General features: G+C 38.0%; 1 protein-coding gene and 1 long non-coding RNA gene across 2 annotated transcripts in view; one reads left to right on the top strand and one right to left on the bottom strand.

Annotated features, from left to right (window-relative positions):
* Positions 1-20,260, bottom strand: part of LOC114651787 (uncharacterized) — a 40,364-nt gene extending 20,104 nt beyond the window's left edge. Inside the window, exon 1 of the long non-coding RNA XR_003716236.1 lies at positions 18,856-20,260. This is a non-coding gene — a long non-coding RNA (uncharacterized LOC114651787). The remainder of the gene's footprint in view (positions 1-18,855) is intronic.
* On the top strand, positions 2,998-16,676 carry sod3a (superoxide dismutase 3, extracellular a). Its single transcript, XM_028801749.2, has 2 exons — positions 2,998-3,147; positions 14,546-16,676. The coding sequence occupies exon 2, from the start codon at positions 14,558-14,560 to the stop codon at positions 15,293-15,295; it is 738 nt and encodes a 245-aa protein (XP_028657582.1). The 5' UTR covers positions 2,998-3,147; positions 14,546-14,557; the 3' UTR covers positions 15,296-16,676.
* Positions 20,261-25,258: the final 4,998 nt, after the last annotated feature.

The raw sequence follows: 25,258 nt of genomic DNA, 5'->3' as shown, positions 1-25,258 counted from the left end.
ATATATAATCTATAATCTAAGGCAATGTTTGCTAAACTTTTTTTCTCACAATCCAATCTTGCCCAGTCCATGATAACCATCCAGTCTGGGTTCCCCTGCTTGAAGAATTGCTGCCAATAGTCATAACAGAGCAATGTCGATTGCTTAAACTGCCTGCAGCATCCCATCGTGAGGCACTTTGCACACAACCCTTTCCCATTGAATATAACATTGAGACACGACTCTGTGTGACACACAAAAAAATTTTGGGATGTCGCAACCCATAGTTTAAGAAATGACAATCTAAGAAACTGCCAGGGTAAAGTCCCATGGGACTGAATGAAGACAGCATGAACACACCCAGGTTGTAAATTCTTTAATTGCTCACATTTGCTGTTATTGATTATTATGCAAATCAATATAATTTAATAATGTCAAATCAATATAAAATAAACTCAATGTCTGTGTCTGATTTTTGATTACTAGCATAAACAAATTCTGACTGATCATTCCTTCTCTATCTATGGTCCCTAAAGGGCACAAAGGTCACTTGTGAAGTCCTCTATCAATGGTAAATGGGGTTGGAGTAAAGAAATGAAAGTAAAAGACAGTTCCACTCAGTGAATAGCCTGCCATTAGAGGTCCCTAGAGTTGAATATACAGGGTGCAATAAGAGCAGTGAGACAGGTAAGAGGTTACAATGCCTTACACCCATTTCTGCTGGGAAAGGCTCAGGTCCCTTGTGATCCTGAATTGGATTGGGTTTGAGAATTAATGGATGGAGAGAATTACTTTTGAAAAATTCTTTAAAATGTTACCCCTATTCAATACTATGTATACCAAGGATCATTCTTCTCTGGGAATTCATATTTTAGCCAACACCTTGTACCTTCTGTCATATTTATTACTCACAGTTAATTACGAACCCAGTATTTCTCTGTACCGTATGCCTGACTCATTTCCAAGCTGGCTAAACGTTGATGCAAAGGAAATTTCAATTTTAAGTGTTTTTTTTCCTTTAAAGGCTCCTGTTAAATGAATAGTATTTGCATTAAGAGATCAGTGATTTGTTTTGTATCTGATGAAATAACGATACTATTCCAAATAAGGCTGAAGTAGAGGGAAATTGTGCCATCAAATAGAAAATGAAATGGTTTTAGTCTATGGGCAATAATTTTCTCTTCAGTTCCTCAGATAATATATTTAGATTATTAGGTTTTTGTTTAGTTCTTTCCTGGGCAACATGACAGCAGCAGTCTCACTATGCGAATGCAATCCAAATGTGAAATGTGCCCTTTTGCCTAAATGTAATCATATACTATGACTGTTAAGAACTGATTACTTTTTTAAGGAATTCTTTCATCGCACTTTTCTACTGGCATGCTAACTTCATGTTTGCACTAAAAAGCAATGCAATTGTATTTGTTCTGTTGCCTGCATTTTATGGATATGTATATATTTTACATTGACAGAACATTTGCAGAGGATTCATTTATCATCTGGTGAACAATTTTTCAAATTATGCTTCTCCTATCCCGGATTGATTTATGATAATAAGATTACTTTGGCTTTCAGTGAAAGATGAGCACTCTGTGCAAAAACAAAACATGTTAAAATGCATCAAAACCAGAAACGACAACTTAAAAAGCGGGCCTAAAAATAAAAAAGAATAATGCAACCTTTCATTTCAGCTCTTTTTTGCAACTGATATTATCTTGCTGGTCAGCTCAAGCCATTCTATCAAGTCATATGGTTTCTCAGCAAAGAATTATTGCCATGTTAAAGAAATTTCAGAGATGCACAGTATGGATAAAACAGTGGTGATTTGTCTTGGCTGGTGAGAAAAGGTGTAAAAAGCAACATTTATTTCTAACGTACATTTTCATAGAAACGATGTACAGCAGCTCAAAGTGAACAGTAATATCAGGTCATTTGATATGGTGCTGGGGACCACTTGACAACCAAACACATTCTGCCAATCAATCAACCAATCAATCAATTGGTATGTGAATCTTTATTTTATAAGGAATCCTTCATACAATACATAATTACAAGGTGCTTCAGGAAAAAAGCAACACCACATACGAAGTACAAACAGAATGACAAGTTTATGAAAAACAAATATAGCTGTAAATATTATACAGTATGTGCAGATGAAATGATTAAAATTGTGCTGCAATGTGTCAGATTTAGGACTGACATGGATGTGTTTCCCTGGCACTAGAAGTCCTCCTGAGTCTCAGATAAAAGGTACCACTCTGTCTCATACAGTGGAGTTGGGCTAGGGAGGTAAAGGACATGGCTTTACTGGAGGAGATTCATTATTAGAATGTGATTACTTGTGTGCTGGAAGAAAGAAACTGTAAAGTACTATATATTACTTTATTTAAAACCTTTGACTGTGTACTGTATATATATATTGTGCATTTGTGAATCGTATATGTATGGGTGTTAAGTAGCATGACCATGGCTGTCATGGTTCCAAAACAGAACATAACTGATTACTCCAGTGACAGTAGCCATTTGGAATTCCCCAGTGTTGTGCACATGAACTCGAAGTCCTTTTGAGGTCCTCCTCCGCGTTTCGTACTTTTAAAAACGGGACGTTTTGTTCGATTCCGGGATGTCTGGTCAGCTCAACTGACACATATAGCATGGAATCAGGTCTGTCCCAGTCAAAGGTCTCCATAATATAACTTAACGTGTACAAAAAATCAATCACTGCAGCACTAAATCGTTATCTGTTTACCAGCAGCACTGTTTTACATTGCTTCTCAAACTCCAGGTGAGGAAATTGAATTCCCAGCAACGCAAACCAGTAAGAAAACTGACACATTACCTAAGAATTAAGTAAGTGAAAACAAACAAAACAAGTGAGATATGTGCGTGCTGCCGGTACGCACAGTTAAAACCAAAGCAATGAAATCTTGTACTCTGGCTCATAACTGATGTAACACTGTAGTTTTGTTCAAATAAAGTTGCACGCATACGCAGTTTTTGGCCTCAGCAGGGACTAACTTGGCGTTACGCAAGCTCTGCCGCGATCTAGAAATGCGAGCTGCGCGAGGCCGACGGCGCCAGACCGCTGCAGCTAAGAAGGGACTCGCGTCGGAAGGGAGCTGCCCGTCCTGCTAACCAAACAGCTGGAGCCGGACACACGAAAACCAAGTAAATGTTTTCTGCGTACTTAACTTTTTTCAACTCATGTATATATATGTACAGTATGTGTGTTTGTGTGCTTCCTTGTCTTGTTGTGCAAGACGATTACTTGAAAGTGTCAGATTGATAATATATATGGGTGCGAGATGTAGCACATCTGCATCTCGTTTCCTAAGTTTTATTTTTAATCACTTTAAACATTTCCTCCAAGTATGAAGATTTTGAATTGTGTTTTATAAATTTATCGTTTCACATTGTATAGAGAAAATAGTAATTTATCGTCATTTCTTAAATATTTACATTTCGACTCCTTTGCTAATTAACAGTCAAAAATCCTGTCATGGATCTAACACATAAACATGAATTTCTCTCTCTGGGTTTGTCCGGCACGTAGTGCCACACTGCTGAACCTCTTCGCCTGATTTTGCACAGATTTCCCATTTGTACAGTAGATTCGGTTTCAGTCCAAACATCGGACAGCGTCAGGTAAACCTGCCATTGATTAATTAAAATGCATATACGATAATTTGACTTGTATACGTTGTCACAGGCATTTAATTTAATCTTATCCCTTACACTGGAAAGTAAAGATATTTACAATAAACAAACGCCATATTATTATTATTAGTAGGCCTAGTAGTAGTAGTAACAATAATAGTATGTTGTTATTAATAACAAAAATAGTAATAATAATAATAATGCAATCCCTTGTATTGGAAGGTAAAGATATTTGCAAACGCCATATTATTATTATTCATAATTATAGTATGTTGTTATTAATAACTTACTATTAATAATAATAATTTAATAATAATAATAAAGCACTTGATCATATATTTATATTCAACTCAAGGTACTTTGTACAGATTAATCAACAAAAACAAAGATATACCACATTTACTTGGATTATTATCATTAATTAATACTTTTAATACTATTATTAGAAAGTGACTCAGACTTCTTTACTTATTGTGTAGGACCCGTGTGTTGTCCCTGGTTGGTTTCTCATGGCTAAGTAATGCAGTTTTGAAAATGAATAGAGAAAAAAATACTTCTTATGGTAATATAACTTAAAAAGTAAAACAGAGTAGAAATACATATTTTAAGTGTTTTGGTCAGTTATAATCCATTCTTATTTGAGTTTAATATTACTAAAAAGAAAGTGTGTTTTGTATGTGTGAGAATGCAAACAAAAAACTGAAAGATAAAAACTTCCATTATTTATGCGTATTTGTAGTTGTCTGTAGAATACCTTTGACCCCATTCCTGTAACACTGCATTAGACATTGTTCACGGATAAGGCTGTTGTCTCCCACACCTGTTTCACAATCAAAGTCTATTTAAAAGTTCTGTTATGATTAATATCATTTGCAAATCGCTGAATAGACTTTAAGTGGATTAAACTGTATTTCACAGATGTGTAACATTTTGTGATTACGAAACCCTAAGAACTGCGGTAGACTGTACTAATTACCTGTTTGGGAACTATTTTCAATTGCTATTTTTACAGATAAGCCAATTGTGAGTCTATTTTTAAGCCATTTTTAGTTTATAACACCTTAATAATATACTTGCAACCACCATTGTTATTCATTTTAAACATCTGTCAGGCCCACTGCTGTAAGATTAAGTCATAGGGACTGCATTGTATCATGGATTGCCATTGCTCAGTCTCAAGGTAACTTTAGTGATGGCAATCACTGCTGCCAGAATTACATGTTAAAATCATCAGAATGTCTTACAGATTAAACCAAAAGTACCAGCACAGTGTCAGATCCAAACCTTAGTCTATGACACTGTGATCTTCCACCTGAACTGTTACAAAAATGACACATCTAAGGGATGGCTAAGGATAAGTTTAATACACATTGTTAAAACAGTTTTGTAACAACTTATAGCAGTAGTATTTGATTCCTTTAAAGAAAAATAAAATAAAAAGCTCTATCAAAAGGTTTTGTGAAGATGGTAGCTTTAAAGGAATACTCCACCCAAAAATATTTGTATGTGTTACTTACCCCATGTACTTTGTAATGGGGGCCAAGAAAAATTTTTAAACTCATTTTTTCATTGAGAAATTACATACTGAAGATTCAAACTCAGTGGGACACTGCAGTGACCAGTTAAGGACAACAGCAAATGATGTGAAAAAAGGTCCATAGAAAAAAGAAAAAAAATTCTCAAGTAACTTGTGTCACATAATCCACATGTCCGTTATCCATTGAGAATGCAGAATGTGTACATTTGAATTGAAGATCAGATTCTTGACCAATTAATGTGGAATAGAGGTGGCTCTTCAATTCAAACACACAGTAATGTAGGAAGTACATTCTTTCTGTGGACATTCAATGCAAAGTTTTCAGGGAGTAACTGTTATTAATATTTTAGCAAAAAATGCACACATCTTTTGTTCATAAGATAAAGTAAAAATTGAAAGCGACTTATGTAGAAAAAAAACAAAATCCCTAACCATGCCTCGGTGACAGTTTATACATACACTGTATAAACATGTGCTCAGGACTAGGGCTGGGTATTGGTACTGATCTCCTGATTCGATTCAATTCCTATTCACAATGCCCCGATTCCATTCAATATCGATTTTATCTTGACTGAATTAGCATGCATTGATATATTTGCAGTGGTGGCTTTTTTAGAAATTATTTAAACATGCATAGAAAACATTAATATAATGGGAAAAATTTCAGTAACACTTTTTTGAAGGGTGTCTGCATTTTGACTTCATAACATACTGTATGCATAAACATGGAGTGACATTTAAGAAGAAATACTTGATCAGTAATGAACAGTCAACATCACTATTTGGAAGATGTGGAACAAAATATCATTGCTGTTTAAAACAGAAAAAAAACTTTTTCACTCATTCAAAATTCACCATTATTTAACTAACATATGTATTGCCACATTAGAATCCACAATATTATGGGGGGGGTTTCCTTGTTTTAATGTAATGCAATATCATCTACTTTATAATCTTACTAATAATATTTTTGTACGTAGTGAAATTATCAAATATTGCTTCTTATATAATGTTATTCAATAACCTATTTTTGTCTTATGAATCTCCATGTACATACCCTTCAACTAAACTGTAATCCCCAAATGTATTCCCCTATTGAACATTTAAAATAATTGAATTAGTTGAAGTTAAAGATTCAGTCGAAGACTTGTGTCTTTCTATAATTCTACAGATTACACATATCTTCAGTTGTTCACATATAGCAGTCACATTAATCAGTCTCAAAAATGTGTCCTCACTGTTCCTCTTCAGACAAAATGGAAAAGTTTTAAAATAAGGATCTAGTGCAGATGCTTGTTGACAGCGGTGCTGAATGCATGGTACATAAAAGCAAAACAACCTGCCATTGTGACTGACAACTCCACTAATACGTGATCTGTGCGTACAGCTAATGGGGCTACTTCACACCAGCTGCTTAGTGTACACACTCACTTTGGTATCACAGGCTGTTCTGAAAATTCCAACAATTGCCTGCTTGCTTGGCCAAGTGAGGTGTGTTACAAACTTTATTCACCGTAGCTGTACAGCTAGCCATGTGCTTAAAGAGAAGCAACATTTATTTTAATTGCCAACACACAAACTTGTGACTGATGTGGTCATGTGATGGATCAAACCATTGGAAATGCTAGAAAGGTTTTTGGAACAACAGCCAGCCAGTCCATAAGCTCTGCATACTATATAGGCAGTGAGATTGCTCCCAGTGTGACTGACATGCAGCGCACTTGTCAGCAACACTTTCTCCATAGGTACACCGTCGTTTCTAATGTAGTGAAATGTGATTGCTCACATAGGAATCTGCTGCCCTGGATGTTCAGCTTTCGCAAATTAGGGTTACTGCCTTTGCTGGCCTGAGAGACATGGCGATGCTTTGCTTAGGATCTTCATACAAAATAGGTATAATAACTTCACCCATTTGCTTTCTGGTTGTCATAGCATAAACCCATATAATTTGTCGCAAGTCGATGTCGTCAACAACGGTGTGGGGTCTCATATCTTTACAGATAAAAACTGCTATAGATTCTGTTATTTTTGGGCATGAGGCAAATTAAAAGGAAGCCTGGAGCTACCCGTCACCTCCAGTGTAGATTGTTTAGGCTGTGCTCGTTTGGATGTCAACTGAGATAACGTTTAAGTGTGACGTCATGGTAAATGATTTGTCAAATTAACAGGTGCATTAGAGATATCTACTGGATCGGATGCCAAAAAGAAAGTTAAACAAAAATCTACATATATTAATTGAGCAGGATAGAGATTCACAAGATCAATCTTGAGACTGTAAGAACCCATATTGAATCATTTAAATGAAAAATAACGATTTATCAGAAAGTCAATATTTTTACCCTGGCCTACACTGGATTTTTGTTTCAGTAAAAACCTCCTTACAGCTGCATTGTCCACAAATCATAATGATTCAATTTAACTAAATTATTTTTGATAAATTATATCAGAAAATGATTTAGAAGCCATTAAGAAGGCTAACAGAATGTTAGGTTATATAGCACGGTGTGTGGAGTACACGTCCAAGGAGGTTATGCTCAACCTTTATAATGCACTGGTGAGGCCTCATCTGGAGTACTGTGTGCAGTTTTGATCTCCAGGCTACAAAAAGGACATAGCAGCGCTAGAAAGGGTCCAGAGTAGAGCGACTAGGCTGATTCCAGGGCTACAGGGGTTGAATTATGAGGAAAGATTTAAAGAGCTGAGCCTATACAGTTTAAGCAAAAGATGATTAAGAGTTGACATGATTGAAGTGTTTAAAATTATGAAGGGAAATATTACAGTGGATCAAAACTGTTATTTTAAAATGAGTTCATCAAGAAGACGGGGACACAGCTGGAAACTTGTTAAGGGTAAATTTCACAAATCATTAGAAAGTTTTTCTTTACACAAAGAACGATAGTACCAAGTAGTGTGGTAGACAGTAATCGTTTAGGGACTTTCAAAACTCGTCTTGATGTTTTTTTGGAAGAAATAAGTGGATAGGAATGGTGTGCTTTGTTGGGCTGAATGGCCTGTTCTCGTCTAGAGTGTTCTAATGTTCTAAACGAACACATTCCTGGCATTGACCAATGTGTCTCCTTTCAATTAATCTTTTACAGATGCTGGAGGAACCTACGAAACACCTGGGATGACCAGCTTGGTTTTGTTTTGATGCCCGTCATGTCGGCATTAAAGTGAACCTTAATATTCGTGTATGGCTGTTTTGTTGCACCAGCAGGAGTACAGTATGTAGGCCTTGTGTGGCTTTGGAGTGCAGTCATATGCGGTCCAGTTTAAGAGTTAATGGTTTAGATTCCTCAAAAGAGCTTAAAGCCAGAAGTAAACAAACACATTCCTGGTGTTGACCAACGTGTCTCCTCTCAATTGAGTGCAGAGTTTTAACTGTGAAGCCGATTACAGATGCTGAGTGTTCATAGACATTTTAAAGAGACGAGTGCTGTGAGACTTGAAACGTGCATCATATTGCTATTTAACGGATGCAGGAAGAGGGGACGAAACACCAGGGGTGACCAGTTTGGTTTCAATTTGAAGCCACTTATGCCTGAATTAATGGGCACCTAAACATTCGTGTCTGACTGTTTTGTTGCACCAGCAGGAGTACAGTATGTAGGTCTTGTGTGGCTTTGGAGTGCAGTCATATGCGGTCCAGTTTAAGAGTTAATGGTTTAGATTCCTCAAAAGAGCTTAAAGCCAGAAGTAAACAAACACATTCCTGGTGTTGACCAATGTATCTCCTCTCAATTAAGTGCACAGTTTTAACTGTGAAGCCGATTGCAGAAGTGGAGCGTTTCTAGACATTTTAAAGAGATCAGTGCTGTGTGACTTGAAAAGTGCCACAATGATTTACTATTCATCATGGTCAGATGCAGCCTATTTGAGAGGATAACACAAAGTTTAAGTTAAATATCCATATTACTAACCGAGAATGGTAAACCGGATGGCATGGACGCAGGGACACGGCGATGGGACCATGAGACGTACTGCGCAGGCGCGTACAGCTCAACTAACGGAAATAGCAAATAAAAGAGCCGCCATATTGTGAGTGGCACTACTGCGGAGTGAGGTTAGGAATAATGTGCTGCTTGGGATTGTACAAACCGCTGAACGCTTTACACCAAATTCAAACACAATACAGCTCAACGATACACACACGAGCCCACCTGGATAAGATCAATGAACACAGGCACCTACAACAAGCGTCAGAAACTGCGGAAGCAAAGCAGGCATGGGTTAAGACGCTACGGAGTCCACAAAGGTCCACAAAGCTAGTACGGAATATATAAGAGCACACCGATCAAAAAAAAATCAATCGTGTAAAAGCACATAGTACACACAAATCATGTGCTCTCAGCGCATAGAAAGCGTATAAGGACAATACGGAGAATAGAGACCCAAAGGCATTGGAGAGAAAAAAAGGCAGATAAGAGATTATGAAAACAGTGGAATTCAAAAGGCTCAAACAAACGATGGCGCGATACACATGCAGACAAAGGTACAGAATATGGAAGCAGTAAAATTCAAAAGTATTGTAGCGTCCCACCCAGGTTGAGGGCTTTTTGGTTTTAAGTGACTGTTAGGTCCGATTGAGGGAAGGCGGAGTACAGCATGAAGGACTGATAGGGGGTTATTGATTTCATGCGGTAATAGGGGGGGGCGTTAGAGAGGGTGCTAGAAAGTTGTGTTTGGGGTTAGGAAATCAGCGATTGTTCAGGTAAAACTTTTGTGACACTTTGTCATGTCAGTCACTACAGTATCAAAGAAAAGATAGAAACGATTGCATTACCGCAAACAAAAGGTGATTAATCATCAGAACCTACACAATTCGGTCGGGTGTATATTTATGATCTCGGAAAAGTGATGCAAATTTTAACAGGCAAAAAGAAAGGTAATGTATATATTCCGCGAGTAACATTACACACCAAAGGAGATCGTGATATGCCATTCATAGTAAAATGTTTACAGTTTACCGTGAGAATAGCTTTTGCTATGACAATCAATAAATCACATGGACAAACAGAAAAACTCGAATTATTTATTACAGAAACAGAAACAATATTCACTCACGGGCAGTTATACGTTGCGTTGTCACAATGTGTCTCCAGAAAATATTGTTTTTAATGAAGCTTTAAAGTGAAAGTGAAGATAATGAAATTGAAACAATTCCAACACACAAATCATGTGCTCTCAGCACATAGAAAGCGTATAAGCACAATACGGAGAATAGACACCCAAAGGCATTGGAGAGAAAAAAAGACAGATAAGAGATTATGAAAGCAGTGGAATTCAAAAGTCTCAAACGAACGATGGCGCGATACACATGCAGACAAAGGTACACAATATGAAAGCAATAAAATTTGAAAGTATTGTAGCGTCCCACCCAGTTTAACGGCTTTTTGGTTTTATGTGCATAACTATTAATGAACATTCATTAGGATTAATGAATATCATTTGCTATCATTGTCATTCACTTAACTTCCCTGAAGAAACAACTAGCAATACAACTAATGAGTTTACACGTTGTTGTCAAAGGGGTCAGGTTAGACTGCCTCCTTTAGATGAATATCCTTAATATCTACGGATGTTTCTAACTAACAATGTACCCGAAAGTAAAAACATTATGGACTGCATTAGATCCTACAATAGTTCATTTGCTTTTACATCTACCGGGGTAAATATCAGGCCACCACCTGGCAATGGCCCATACTGCTTTCGCGTATGTAGAAAAATATTACATCAGATTGGAACAGTGCACCCTGAGCCAAATCACGAATGCAAATATGCACAGATCTACGTCTTACATCCAGATGACGCACTCTATCAACGATTTTACTACAAATGTTGTGTATAAAGAAGTATTTCAATAGATCCTTCTAATGTGCCATGCTATGGGTTCTTTACTTCCTTTGTTCGTCATCTACACCTTTACAATTCGATATATCTCAGACATTCATCAATATATTTCAGGTTACCCAACCCCGGGGGTAAGCGTGCGAAGCAAGCAGGGGGCGGAGCCCCCTTGTTTATGTTTAAGATGTTTCAACTACAATTTGTCATAGAAGTTTTCACAACCAGCAACTAACAATAGGACAGCAATCTATGCAATTTTTTCATCATTAGAGTTAAAATGAGCTGTTTATGAAAGTTATTTCAGCAACCACAAGCTTACGTGAACTCTGTTTTTAACTGTATGATATTGTAAAATGGTAATAAAAACATATTTTTATGTACTGTAATACACATAACTATAGTGTATTATCTGTTGTTTTTTATTACGACTCACTGCTACAAAAACACTTAATAAAGAAACTGGTGATGCTAACTCTTAAATGAAGTGACCAGTAAATTTGAAAGTGCTCCAGCTTTCAAAACTCTGAAGGCACCTAAATATTATTCCATGTGTTCATTTTCTTACTTTTTATGTTTTACATTTAAGAACAACAAAGTGAAATTGTTTCTTTTTGGAGGCTAACTTAACAGTGTTGTGATAACTATTTGGTGTTAGAAATGAAAAAATAATACTCACTTCTTCAAAACTTTATTCTTAAAATAGTTAACCTGAAGTGGAGAGATGTGACTTAAGACAAAGAACAATTGTTAAAAATCTAATTTAATTGAGTCTGGATTTAGTTCAGTAGTGGAAATGATGATGCCTTCATCATGCAAGTAATAAGAGTTCTCCTTCTTTGAGCCAATTGCAAGAAGAGAAACCACAGAAGGGTAAAGAATCCTCTGCTGCCCATTAAATAGATGAGTATATGAAAATAGACAGTATGGTGGTAAAAAAGAGGAATAACATAATTAAATGAAACTTCAGTAAATACTGTTGTGGTTATAGAATGTGCAAAATATTCTGTATGTCGCTGAATCCCATTCAGAGTATTTGTGAGTAAGAGGTAGGGAGCAAACCTACTGTTGTAGTCTGTGAGGGCTAGCCATTTTGTTATTGGAAAATAATGATGTTTCAAAAACATTCAAGAAACTAATTACTGGAAGTGACCTTTAAAGGGCACAGAAACACAATATAACTTTACAAATAAAGTAGCTTAAATACAGTATTTTGCAGCTTTAATTTCTTTCATATGTTTAACCCAATACATTACCGGGTTAGCCATTCAAGAAATTTATTATGGATTTGCTTTTTCACATTAATCAGTTGGGTGATCCATTATTTCTCGTATCAATAGTGTTCACACATTACAGCCCCAAACAAGGTAAAAAAAAAAAGTGAAATTCAAAAGTTAAAATTTCTGCAATGAATGATTATACTTTTTAAATGTATATCTTCTATACATTTGACTGTTAAACAGTAGTGGTAAAATGAAATTAAAAAGATGCAAAGAAAATTATGCTAGGGAAGTTGAAAAACATCAGAACCAAGAATGAAATATCAAGGATGTAAAGTCATACATCTTTTAGTGTAATGCAAACCTTCATAAACCATGCCGTCCACCTAATAAATGTCACTGACAATCAGTTTCACTGGCACATAAGCACAATGCTCCCAGTGCTGGTGGAATTGTCTTCTGTATATTAACACAGAAACAAAGGTGATGTAGGCAGTGTACAAATGTGTCCAAAGAATACTGGATTAAGATATTTCTCCTCAGCGCAGATAAATTGTAGCAGAACAGTTAATCTTAAGTGTTTGTTTATAAAAACTGCAGTTGTTCATAGATTTGTACTGTATGTATGGAACGCTTAAGCATTATTTGATTGGTGCATCCGCATTAAAATTAGCATTCCTTATGTAAGGTGTTTGTGACGTTTTGTGTGTTGACTCATGAATCACACTGGATCTGACCTGGGAAATTTCCAGGTTGAGTTTCCCAGAATGTTGGTTTAGACTTTTATTTATACATGCCCTCAACCCAGCAATTTTCCCCAGTACATTTCTCTAGTACTAGGGTGTTGTACCATGTTATCCATTATGGATGTAATGAGAAGTCAAGCAGAATGACACCTTTTATGGTTAACTAAAAATATTACAATAGGTAAGCTTTTGAGGCAACTCAGGCTCCTTCTTCAGGCAAGATCTTCTTAAACCAGTAACTGTAAAGTACAGATGCACTTCTATATAGAAGGTTGCAGGAGGGCAGTGAACAGATCCTGTATCCACAGTTCAGTTTATCACAGAGAACGTTCAGATGCACTCTTGATGGGAGAAATTAGAGTTGCATTTTAATGTAACCAGCATATGTTTGGGGTGTGGGAGAAAAGCTGCAGTGCCATTAGAAAGCCACAAACAAACACAGAAATTATACTTAAGCTGTGAGCTGGCCAGGAACTTGATTTCTATTTGTTATGACCCCCCCCCCCCCTCAATTATAGACAAAACTCAAGAAGTGATGGGTTACATAAAGAAGACAGGACTTCAAGAAACTAGCAGAATAACAGTTAGGCACCTTCAAGTGAGATCTAGCAATATCTTTGCTGCAATTGTACTTAATAATCCTTCACTAATCAGTAGCAAGATAAAGAGAAGAGAGGTCTAGAAGAAGAAATATGCAAGGTAAAAAAGGAAGGAACAGAACTGTGATCGTATGTGGCAGTGCATTTCTAAAACAGAAGAGTATTAGTCAATGACCAGTCATATAAGAAACCATTTACAGGGCACTGGATATGGATGTAGTACAAATATGAACTGAATATGTTGATGATTTTGATTTTTGGAATAAAGATGGATTTTTAAAAAGTAGTATTCCAGAATATAAAGATGGATAATGGGGGGTTTCAAATTGAGTATAGAGATAAATGATTATAGGCTGCTTTATAAAGTGCAGCAGACAGCATGGCAGCTAGCTGTGTATGGGAAGGAAGGGAGGGAGGAATTCAGAAAAAAAAACAGGATGGGAGGAAAGAACAAAAGAAAAAAGACAATAACTAAACTCCAAGTTTTAAAGGCTGACCTCAACTGGAGAAAAAAGAAGAAGGAACAGGATAACTAGATCTTAGCAATTGGAATGTCTGGAGCTTGAAGTTGTCAATTATATTTCTAACGGTGCAAATATTCAAATGTGTCCTGTACAGAAAGAAGATGAAGCGTACATCTATTCTAGGGGCGCTGTTTTGAAAGATAGGAGTATGAGGGTGCCAGTTTGGAGATATGCCCATATATCTTTTAATCTGACTTCACATTCCAAGAGCACAAAAGGTAAATGGACATAAGCTAGGTAGTGGAGATTTGAGTTTGGTGCATTCTTTAATGATCATCTGAACATTCTTTTCTTTTATGAATGTTTGTTTCATGTCAGATGTACTTTAATAATGATCATTTATGTTTTCTCAAGCTGAAATGTGTGGAGTTTTACACTTTATACAACGTTGTTTGGCATGGGTTGCACTTAAATATTCTCTTTTTTGTTTACCTTTTAGGGTAGTAGGATCATGAGAATGAAGCAATCAGCATTTTATAACCATCTTGCACTGCTTTTCATAAGCCATTTTTTTTCTCAGATACAAGCCAATCATGAGTCATGCCCCCTTATGTTGAAAAATATCGAGTCAAAGGTGGATGATTTGTGGCAAAGCTTGCTCCATCCAGTTGCACTGGCAGCAAAAGATATAAAGGAAGTGTATGCAATTTGTGAAATGAAGCCAAGCAGTACACTCGAGGCTGAGAAGCCACAGGTGACTGGACAGGTGCTCTTTAAGCAGACATACCCCAGTGGGCATCTAGAAACAATAATCAGTTTGGTTGGGTTCTCAGAATCAGATAATCAGGCCAGAGCAATTCACATTCATGAGTTTGGAGACCTGAGTAATGGCTGTGATGCTACAGGTGGTCATTTCAATCCAATGAATGTCAGTCACCCTGGACATCCAGGAGATTTTGGAAACTTTACTCCTAAAAAAGGAAAAATTAAAAAGCACAGGAAAAACATCAAGGCAACCATGTTTGGTCCAAATTCAATCTTGAGCCGGGCAATTGTGATTCACGAGCAGCAAGACGATCTTGGTGAAGGAGGCAACCCAGCCAGTCTGATAAATGGAAATGCTGGCAAACGATTGGCATGCTGTGTCATTGGGATTGGCGGCAAGACACTGTGGCAGAGTACATTCCTTAGTCTTACAGGAAATTCAATGAAAAGAAATGCGAAAGGCTCAGAAAGGAAATCGTCTTGAACATTAAAGGGATTTTATTTTGTTGTAAGTTTATGAGATGTTACTCCATTTAAGCATGTTTTTTTGGTGTGAAATACCAGGATTACTACTTTCACTACACTTATTTTTACTTGCTTATATGTTTCTCAGACATTTTTAAAATTGCTCAAAGTAAACATTTTTTTTACTTGTTTAGTAGTGTAAAACAATAGCCAGCTGTTAACAATGGTCTTTTATGTATGTTTTAAATACATGTATTAGTGTAATCCACAAAACTACGGAGTACATTTTTGCCAAGGTGATGTGAAGTGATTAACAAATACATATATTGTTATGCTTTGAAATAATGCATTTGAATGTATTGTGGAAATATAAATTAAGAAAACATAGTTTTTTTAACAAAAAGTTTCCACTTGAGCGACTTTAAGTATAAAAGCTGTGATGCACAATCTGTGCATGTTAGAAAATTAAGCAAAAAATGATGTTGTGGGATTCAAGGGTACAAATAAAAGTTTATATTTGTAGGAAGTCTTATATTCAAACTGTATTCATATTTAGTCATTATAACATTTTTAGTATGTCTTCTCTTTTTGTTTTATGATTCTTTGTCTTAGTAAAGGCATGGCAATGCATATTCATGGTTGCTTTGAGTTTCTAGATGCCCAGAAGAACTTTAAGGACTGAAGACACACATTTAGGTTTATAAGTACTCAAACACTTTGTGTGATGCTATACTGGCACACCATAAAATAGAGAATACGATTTTTAATATTCAAGATAAATACAGTAACATTATAAAACATATATATATGGAAACAGATCATATTTTACCAAATGCACAATACAATGAGGTGAAATTGCAAGTAGTATAAGATAAATTGTATAAGGTGAAGGGTGCTGTTATTCAGATGACTTCAGTCTCAGCAATTACTGGAAACAAATAACAACCAGTGTCTTGAACATCCCAGGATGCCAGTGGATACCTGACAGGCGGCATGATGCAGCTGTGGCATCTGCTGTCACATGAATTTAATTCATTTTCAATCAAGGAAAGCATATTGTACTCTTGTGATTATCAATAGTAGGCTGCGGAGAAGCTTGCCACTGACAGCCTGGATCTACAGTGGCCCCATGGCTTCCTTAACAGGCAAATACAGCTTCACCATCAATTACTATGACATGAGTGATGTACGAAGCACTGATGTGGAGAAATCTACATAATTATGCTATATTACACAAAAAAGAACAAAATGTCAGATTAGTATGATTTATGTAAATTTACAATTAAATGCAAATATAACACTAACACTCAATTGTTATACAAAATATGGTTTAAGCAAAAAACATGGAGTCTTGTAGTGCTTTCTTTGAAATAAAATAAAGTATTGTTTTTGAATTATAATTACTGTAGTGTTGCTTAATATAAACCACAGAAAATTTGCTGTAATAAAAAAATATCTGAAGTGACCTACTTATACAGTTCTAAAGCCACATGCATTAAGTTATGCTCTGATGAAACCTAAAATAAATAAGTATTTAAAAAATAACACTGGAACGGAATAGTACTGGATCAGTGTCTAGCTTTTTAACTTTAGTTAAAAAGTATCTACACAAGAGAATGTTTCCCCTAAGGATTACCCTTAATAAACAGCCTTCTTAAACTTAAAATCGTAGATGGGTTTTTCAGTTGTTTTGGGAGGTTTTCTCTTAGTTTATCTGCATTATGTGTGGTACAAATGATCTTGATGAAAGCCCATTTTATTTTCAGGCTATTTGTGAAACAATACAGAAACTAGAAGCTAATTTGGCAGATTATTCAAACTCTTGATTGGCAATTTCAATTTATGTGCCCTGGAATCAGCACTGTCACAGTACTGCCAATATTAATGCTAAAAGGGAAAATGTGCTGGACAGATGTTAGGGACACAGAAACACTGACAAGTCCCATTGCAGAACAGGTTTGGGTGTGTGTAATAAGTGTATAAGTTTAATATGTCACTGTGCAAATATATTTTATAAATCTGCCTTTTTCTACTCACATGCACATTTGACATAGAGCCAGATTTAGCACAGGAGTTCACCATATAAGAACTGCTATAATAATAATAATAATAATAATAATTCTTTGCATTTATATAGCGCTTTTCTCACTACTCAAAGCGCTCAGCAATTGCAGGTTAAGGACCTTGCTGAAGGGCCCAACAGAGCAGAGTCCCTATTGGCATTTACGGGATTCGAACCGGCAACCTTCCGATTACCAATGCAGATCCCTAGCCTCAGAGCCACCACTCCGCCAATTAGGCAAGCATCTTAAGACAAGATAGCTAGTTAGGGACAACTGCGAAATGGGAAGTCAAACTGATGACCACTGTATACTATTTGTGTGTGTCAAACTCAGCATGAAATTGTATCCTCTTTGCCTTGTTTGGAATGGCATGATTCACCTAAGTGGGGGCCTGCACATGAAGAAAGAGTATAAAGCCTTGGAACATTGCTGGGCACACCTTTGAAGCTGACAGACGGATGGGAGATAACGTCATCTGATCTTGAAAATCCTTCCAATGCAGCAACGAAAATGACAAGACTCTACACATTGGGCCCCCACTCCCGAACTGGGTTCTTGCCATCAGCTTCCTTCGTCTGTTACGCAGCGTAAGCCATCATTAAAGAAAGCTAAGTTACTTCTTCTATGTGATTTCTTACCGCCGTATCATATCTGTATACTGTAGATTAGGGTTACTGTATGTAACACGCAGCAATTACAAAAGAACTCATTCCAACAAGGGAGCTAACGCCCCCTGCTGGATACAGTGTGTCTAACCACAAAAGCATTCAGTTACTAGCAAAATATCAGCAGGAACCGAAACAAGAAAACACAGCTGTTGGTTAAACTGGACGACCGAAAACTGGCAGAGCCACAGCAGTGTTGTCCTGCACTGACTGGGATGTGCTGATGTCCCAGTGTCAGTAGCTGTATGAGATTGTACAAGTCATGAAAGATTATTAAAGAGAAAACTAGTAGTGTACTAAAAGAGCAAGTCATGGATCACCAAAGATATTAACATACTGGAAAAACAACATGAGAAAAATGAGGCAGAAGCAAAGCAAGTTTGACAGCAAATTCCTTAAATAAAGTGAAATGGTGCATGAGGAAAACTTTTTCTAACCACAACCTTTTTGGTAATGAACTAAGTATTTTTTTACAAGGTCAGAAATCAGTGATTTCAGTGTCCAAAATGAACATGGGGCAGTGCTTTATAAAAATGCCAGAAATGTCAGCTGGGATAGAGGTGAAGAACTCTCTGAACCACATCCAAACCTTTAGGCAGGGGTGCACATAACTTTTTCAGTGAGTTACTCAAGTGAGTACCATCAGATGGAGTTTGCTACGCAATTCAATTCAAAGAGCTTTATTGGCATGACCATAAACAGTTTTGCCAAAGAAATTGAAATAAAACAATTTTTATAACAGATTTAACAGGAAGGTAAAAGAATTAGGGTAAAAAATAAATTCAGATACAACAATAATAATAAAATAAAAATATAGCAGCAGCTTAAAAAGAGGTAAGAATCAGACATACCTGATCACTCTATACAGAGTAAGGTTTTAATAAGTGCAGCCTTCCTCACTGTCCTCCTCGCTGTCTACCTCAGCTTCCTGCATGGTAGATGATGATGCTGCAGATGCATCTCCCTCTCCTTGGTTAAGCCTCCGCTTAGCTGTCTCCATCCACTGGTCAACCGCTGGTTTTGGGTCAAATGTCTCTATGGTGTTCTTTGACTGGTGGATGTGCATTAGGGCCATGAGGCGAGCATGTAACAGATGAGATCTGTGCTTGTTTTTTATTATGTTAAGATTTGAGAATCCCCTCTCACAGGCTGCACTGCTCAAAGGCAGTGTAAGAGACAGTTTAACCAATTTGACAATGTTGGAGTAAAGATCTGGATTGCTTGTATTTATTATCTGGACCAAGTCATACACAGAGGATGCTGCCAAGCATTTCCCTGTTTGCTTTAAGCGCATCCATTCTATGACAGTTGTGTCTTTGTCAAGACTCAGTGTGGCTTCATAATTCTGAAGAATGGTACAAACTGTTGTGTTGCCACAAATCTTGTATTTCCTGAGGCCAGGTTGAAGGATCAAATACTAAGAAATGATCACATGACTTCAGTGAGTCATATCTGATTCCAAACTCCTCAATTAACCCCCTGAGTAAGTTTATCTTATCCCTGTCAGCATCAGCATTAGAAACAGTATATGCTCTGTAGTGGCCTTCAGCATCAAGCAAAAGTGTAAACTGTCCTATGGCCACCATGAGTTCATCCTTACATTCTCCAATGCTCAGCTTTTCCTTCTGAAACACAATGGATGTGGTCTTCAAAATCTTGCCAATGTCAGGCACGTTGCCCAGAAAACACTGAAATTGGTCTGTGCAGATATGCTTTAAGTCACTGTTATCACTTGTGGCCAGTTGCATTTTAATAGCTGGCAATAATCTTGATATTTTTAGCAGTGTGTCATGCCTCTATGCAGACCATCAGATATTATGAAATTTACCCAGTTTCACAAAGGAGATCCTGTTCTCTTCACACAACTTCTTAAGCACAGGCGTATTTTCTGCTTCACCTTTTTGTAAATAAAACTGCAGCAGCTTGACGGAACGTTGCGATCAGCTGATTTTCCTCAGTTTTCTAGTGTGTGTACGGTGCACAGAATGTGCACAAGGGAGTCTCCTACGGCGACCAACTTTCTCTTCCAGTTGCCCAAGCCTGCTTCCTGGTAATGTTTAACGAGTCTGTCTGTTACAGACTGCGCAGATCGGTTAGCACCCAGTTCGATTAGGCCAAGGAATTCCGTGGTAAACTGCCCGATGTTGGACACAGACACAATGAAAACGATCTCATGCTCGGTTTTAATGATGTCTTCCGATCCATCAAAAATCAGTCCCCAAAATTCAGCAGACTCCAACTTTCAACTCCACGCTGATTGTGTGTGCAATGGTCTGCATTATCCGTGTGGCCGCCTCACGTGAATGATACGCAGTTCCGACAAATACTCCTAGCTGCTCCAGTAAAGGAATATCTTCAGCATAGGAAGATAGGGGACGAGCGTGTTTAGCTTTATGAAAGGCAAGGAGAAAAATATTACACAGAGCTTGCCATTGTTCTTCATTTACCTTTGTTCACCATCTAGCAAGTGGAAATTTCTTCCTGACTAGCTTGTTTATTAGAAATAGCTTGTACTACATTCATGTGCTCCTTGCTCTTTTCATGTTTGTCAAATAACGGAAGACTGAAATTCTTTGAGCCTGTGTAAAATGCACTTGTTTTGTCTGCGATATGTGGATGTGAGTGGCACAACTTACACCACATTTCAGTGCGCTCATCATTAGCTTCAAGCCATGGCACATCTTGGAGCCACTTTTCAGAAAAAAACTCTTTTTTTCTGCTCTGGCTAGGCTTGTTGATTCTTTGCAGGTGGTGAAACGCCAAAGTAGCTGCTTAATATCTGTTGTTTTTTAGACATATTGGCAACACAAGATAATCAAAACCAAAAAGAAAACAATGTATATTAGCAACATGAGGTGTCAATACCCTCTCTGACCGTCAGGTACGCACCGGCGCCATAGGGACACAGATGAAGTTACGCATTTACAATTTTTGTCGAGCATGTGTACCAGCATACCAGTTATGTGCACCCCACTTCCTAGGTGGCCAGCTGGGCACCGAGAAAACCCTGGAGCGGATCAAGCTCTGCTTTTATTGGCCGGGAATCAATGAGGTGGTTCGTCGCTTTTGCACTTCCTGCCCAGAGTGTCAATTGCGACAAATTCCTAGGAAGGACAGTGCCTCTCGTTCCTATTCCCCTAACTGATGTCCCATTTCACAGAATTGTGACCGATTTAGTCGGACCCCTAGAGCCCTCAGCCTGAGGACACAAGTACATTTTAGTCTTCATGGATTATGCTACCAAATACACCAAAGCTGTTCTGTTGCACTCAGCTAATTCTAAAGCCATCACACGGGAATTGGTAGGGGTCTTTGCGCGAGTCGGATTCCCTAAGGAAGTTCTGACGGACCAAGGGACGCCTTTAACCTTGGAGACATTCAAGGAGACTGCCAAGTTACTTAAAATAAAGCATCTAAAGACCGCGGTGTATCATCCTCAAACCAACGGTCTGGTAGAGAGATTTAATCAGACTCTCAAACAAATGCTTTGTAAGGTGGTCAACGAGGATGGAAGGAATTGGGATCAGCGCCCCACTCATCCTTTATGCCTATCGGGAAGTCCCACGAGCCTCTATGGGGTTCTCCCCTTTTAATTATTGTATGGGTGACAGTCCCGGGGCAAATTAGAAATTTTAAAGGAAGAATGGAAAGAAGAGGTCCTTCCCTCTACAAATATATTGGAGTATATCGCGCAATTACGCGATAGATTTGGTAAAATTCGGCCCCTCCTTAAAAGTCACATGGAAGAGGCTCAAGCAGCACAGGTCCGATATTATGACCGAGGCACGTCTCTCTGGGAGTTCGACCCGGGAGATTGGGTCATGGTTCTAGTACCTAACTCCCACTCTAAGTTACTAGCCCACTGGCAAGTTCCATATGAAGTTAAGGAGAGGAAAGGACTCATCGACTATTTGATAAGTCAACCCAATTGTTGGCAGAGGGAGCAGGTTTATCATGTAAATCTTCTGAAACCGTGGAATGATAGGGATCCTGATCCCTCCTCTGGTTAGCCTCGCTCACTCTTTGCTCACGTGAGTAGGCTTAACTTCAGTATGGATTTAAGTCCCAGACAGCAACAGGAGCTGGAAACAGTTATCCTGTCCGTCCTGGAGGTAGTGAGTGAAAACCCCAGAAGGACCACTCTGATTGAGCATGACATTGTGACAGAGCCCAGGCTTGTAATCCAAGAACGTCTGTATCGCCTTCCTGAGGCAAAAAGAGCTGAAGTGGAGCTTGAGATCAAGCACATGCTGGAACTAGGAGTAACAGAGGAAAGTTATAGTCCCTGGTCCAGTCCCATCGTCTTGGTCAATAAGCCTGACGGGAGTTGGAGGTTTTGCAATGACTTCCGTCAGCTTAATCAAGTCTCCCAATTTGATGCTTATCCAATGTCACGAGTGGACGACCTCCTCGAGAGGCTAGGACAAGCTCAGTATTTGACCATGCTGGACATGACAAAGGGGTACTGGCAGGTTCCTTTAATGGACTCCGCAAAGGTTAAAACCACGTTTAGTATCCCTAGCGGACACTGGCAGTATTGTGTCCTTCCATTTGGGTTACATGGGGCTCCGGTAACTTTCCAGCATCTGGTGGACAAAGTGCTCAGGCCCCATAATTCATATAGTGCTGCCTACCTGGATGACATGGTCATCTATTCCAGCACATGGACGGAACACCAACAGCAGGTAAAAGCGGTATTGTGGACACTTGGTGAGGCCGGACTTCGGATTAATCCGAAGAAATGTTTCTTTGTATTGAACAAAGTCAAGTATTTAGGCTACCTGGTGGGTCGGGGTACCGTGAAGCCACAGTGCTACAAAGTAGATGCCATTTTGAAATGGCCCGTCCATGAACCAAAAGGAAGGTCCAAGCCTTTCTTGGGCTGGCGGGGTACTACCACTGGTTTGTGCCCTGGTTCTCAGAGACAGCGGTGCCCTTGACTGATTTGACAAAGAAGAGGGCCCCAAATTTTGTGGTATGGACTGACAAGACAGGCGCTGCATTTAGTGACTTGAAGCAGGCCCTTGTGTCCGCACCTGTTTTGAAAGCACCTAAGTCTTCTTTACGTTTCATCCTCCAGAGGGACGCTTCAGACACAAGCCTGGGGGCCATGCTGAGACAAAGCGCATGGGAAGCAGCTAAAGAGCTTGAGTAAGGGCAATTCCGAATCAGACTGGGATGCAGACCATTCACAGGAGATTCCACTTGACCCTTTTGACATCACTTCTGGGTCCGAGCCTATGGAAGAAGACCTTGCCAGCTCTGGCCCCTGTGATGTCACGTCTGTGCTCGAGTCTATGGCTGAAGACCCCTATGAGCCCGACCCCTTTGATCTTACTTCCTGTCTTCCCCTATAAAAGCCTCCACCTTTTCCCTATTCCCTCAGTTCTGTTTTGGACTCGGTTTTGTGCACTATTATACATTTTGCAACTTTGCAGCCAGGATACCAATATACGGGTGGCTGCCCCAAACCTTTTTATGACTCTTATGTCTATTTTTTGCGACTATATATATATATACATATATATATATATATATATATATATATATATATATATATATATATATATATATATATATATATATATATATATACTGTATATATACACACACACACACACACACATATATATTAATATATATACACTGTGTATATGTTACATATCTTGGAACGCACGTTGGTAAAATCTAGGAGGAATATATTAAAAAATGTCAATTCTAAATGCAATCAGTGCTGATTTCTCCTTTGTACACTCTGACTTTACAAAGTGAGCTGGAATCTGCTGTTGTCCATTTACTGACGCATGATCGTCTCTGTCATCACTTTTATTGGCATTGCCTGGTTTAGTGATCTGACAAATCACAATTTTAAAAAAGCTCCAGTAGCTTTGCGTAAGGAGAACATGGGTTTATATCCCAGGTTCTCCCTGCATGGAGTTTGCAAAGGGAGTAGGGAGAAAAGTGTTACTGTATATACTGTAAATGTAAATAATTTTATTATTATTAGGTTATCTAACATGCAGCCAGCATTACGGTGGCTTAGATGGATGACTGGAAGAAAGAGGAAGAAACTTGGAATCATCTCAGCTGATGACAGACCCCCATTACATGCATTCCTGCATGCACTACATAACATGACATTCACTTTGGAGAGGATATACATTTTAACGACCCATGCCAGGTATTCCTTTCTCTCCAGTGTCATATGAGTTTTAAACAAATTTGTTAAAAGTAATATCATTGTAGGAGTGTCCTGTAAATATGCACGGTATGTCGGTTATTAAGAAATACTTATCAAAGAATAGTTTTCAAATATGGAAACATTGCTTTTTGTGAATTTCTAATGTGTTACCCATATGTAGTTTTATTCTTATCTATTTGGATGTCACTGAGAAAGCAGATTTCTTGTTTTTTTATTGTGTAAACTTGACTATACAAAAACCTTACACCTAATGTTGTTTCTGAGAGGGAGTATCCTAGTAAACCACAGAACACATTAGTGTCATAACTGGTAATTTAAGTGCACATTGAGCAGCCAGTCCTGGCAGTCCAGGAACAGCAGCTCTAGTTACCAAAGCCTTACAAAATTCAGAATGGAATTTGAAGGCTTTTAATCAACATAACATTAGGATTTTCCTGAACCTTGCCTATTTTATTACGGCTTTCTAAATTTTTCTCTGACGCCTTGCATTGATTTTTAAGACTTTGAACGTTGAAAGTGAAACTGGGATTAGAAATCTGTTGTATTTTTTAAGTTTTGCACTTGATACATGATAGATAGATAGATAGATAGATAGATAGATAGATAGATAGATAGATAGATAGATAGATAGATAGATAGATAGATAGATTTTAAACAACATGTTGCTAGGTTATGGTTACCTGAAGTCACAAGGAGTGACATCACCAATGTGACGATATTTAAGGTGTCGCCAGTGTTTACGTAGATACACTCAAATTGCCTCTTGATGTTAGTGATGATGCTTCTGAATAAGGGTTAACAACTTATGGCAAAGATCTTTGATTTTTGGATTACTTTGGCTAGTGTAGGATCCCTGGCCTTTGAATCCCTCCTTGTTTTCTGATTAACGTTTCCGTCTCATCTCTTGGTCCTAATCCAGTTCTAAAATTCTGACCCATCCTTCTTTCCAGAACACATGGAGTCTAATTTACTCACATTTGGTACCAGGAGTGGAATGGAGCTTTGCATTAGTTGTACAATGGGACACCATTACAATACTCAGCATGCTCCAC

This window comes from Erpetoichthys calabaricus, chromosome 5 (genome assembly GCF_900747795.2).
Source record: "Erpetoichthys calabaricus chromosome 5, fErpCal1.3, whole genome shotgun sequence".
Lineage (NCBI taxonomy): Eukaryota > Metazoa > Chordata > Cladistia > Polypteriformes > Polypteridae > Erpetoichthys > Erpetoichthys calabaricus.
The sequence above is the reverse complement of the archived record's forward strand: the minus strand, read 5'-3'. Positions and strand labels throughout refer to the sequence as shown.

Excerpts from the sequence above, each read along its gene's own strand:
- sod3a (XM_028801749.2), top strand. The coding sequence starts at position 14,558 with ATGAGAATGAAGCAATCAGCATTTTATAACCATCTTGCACTGCTTTTC.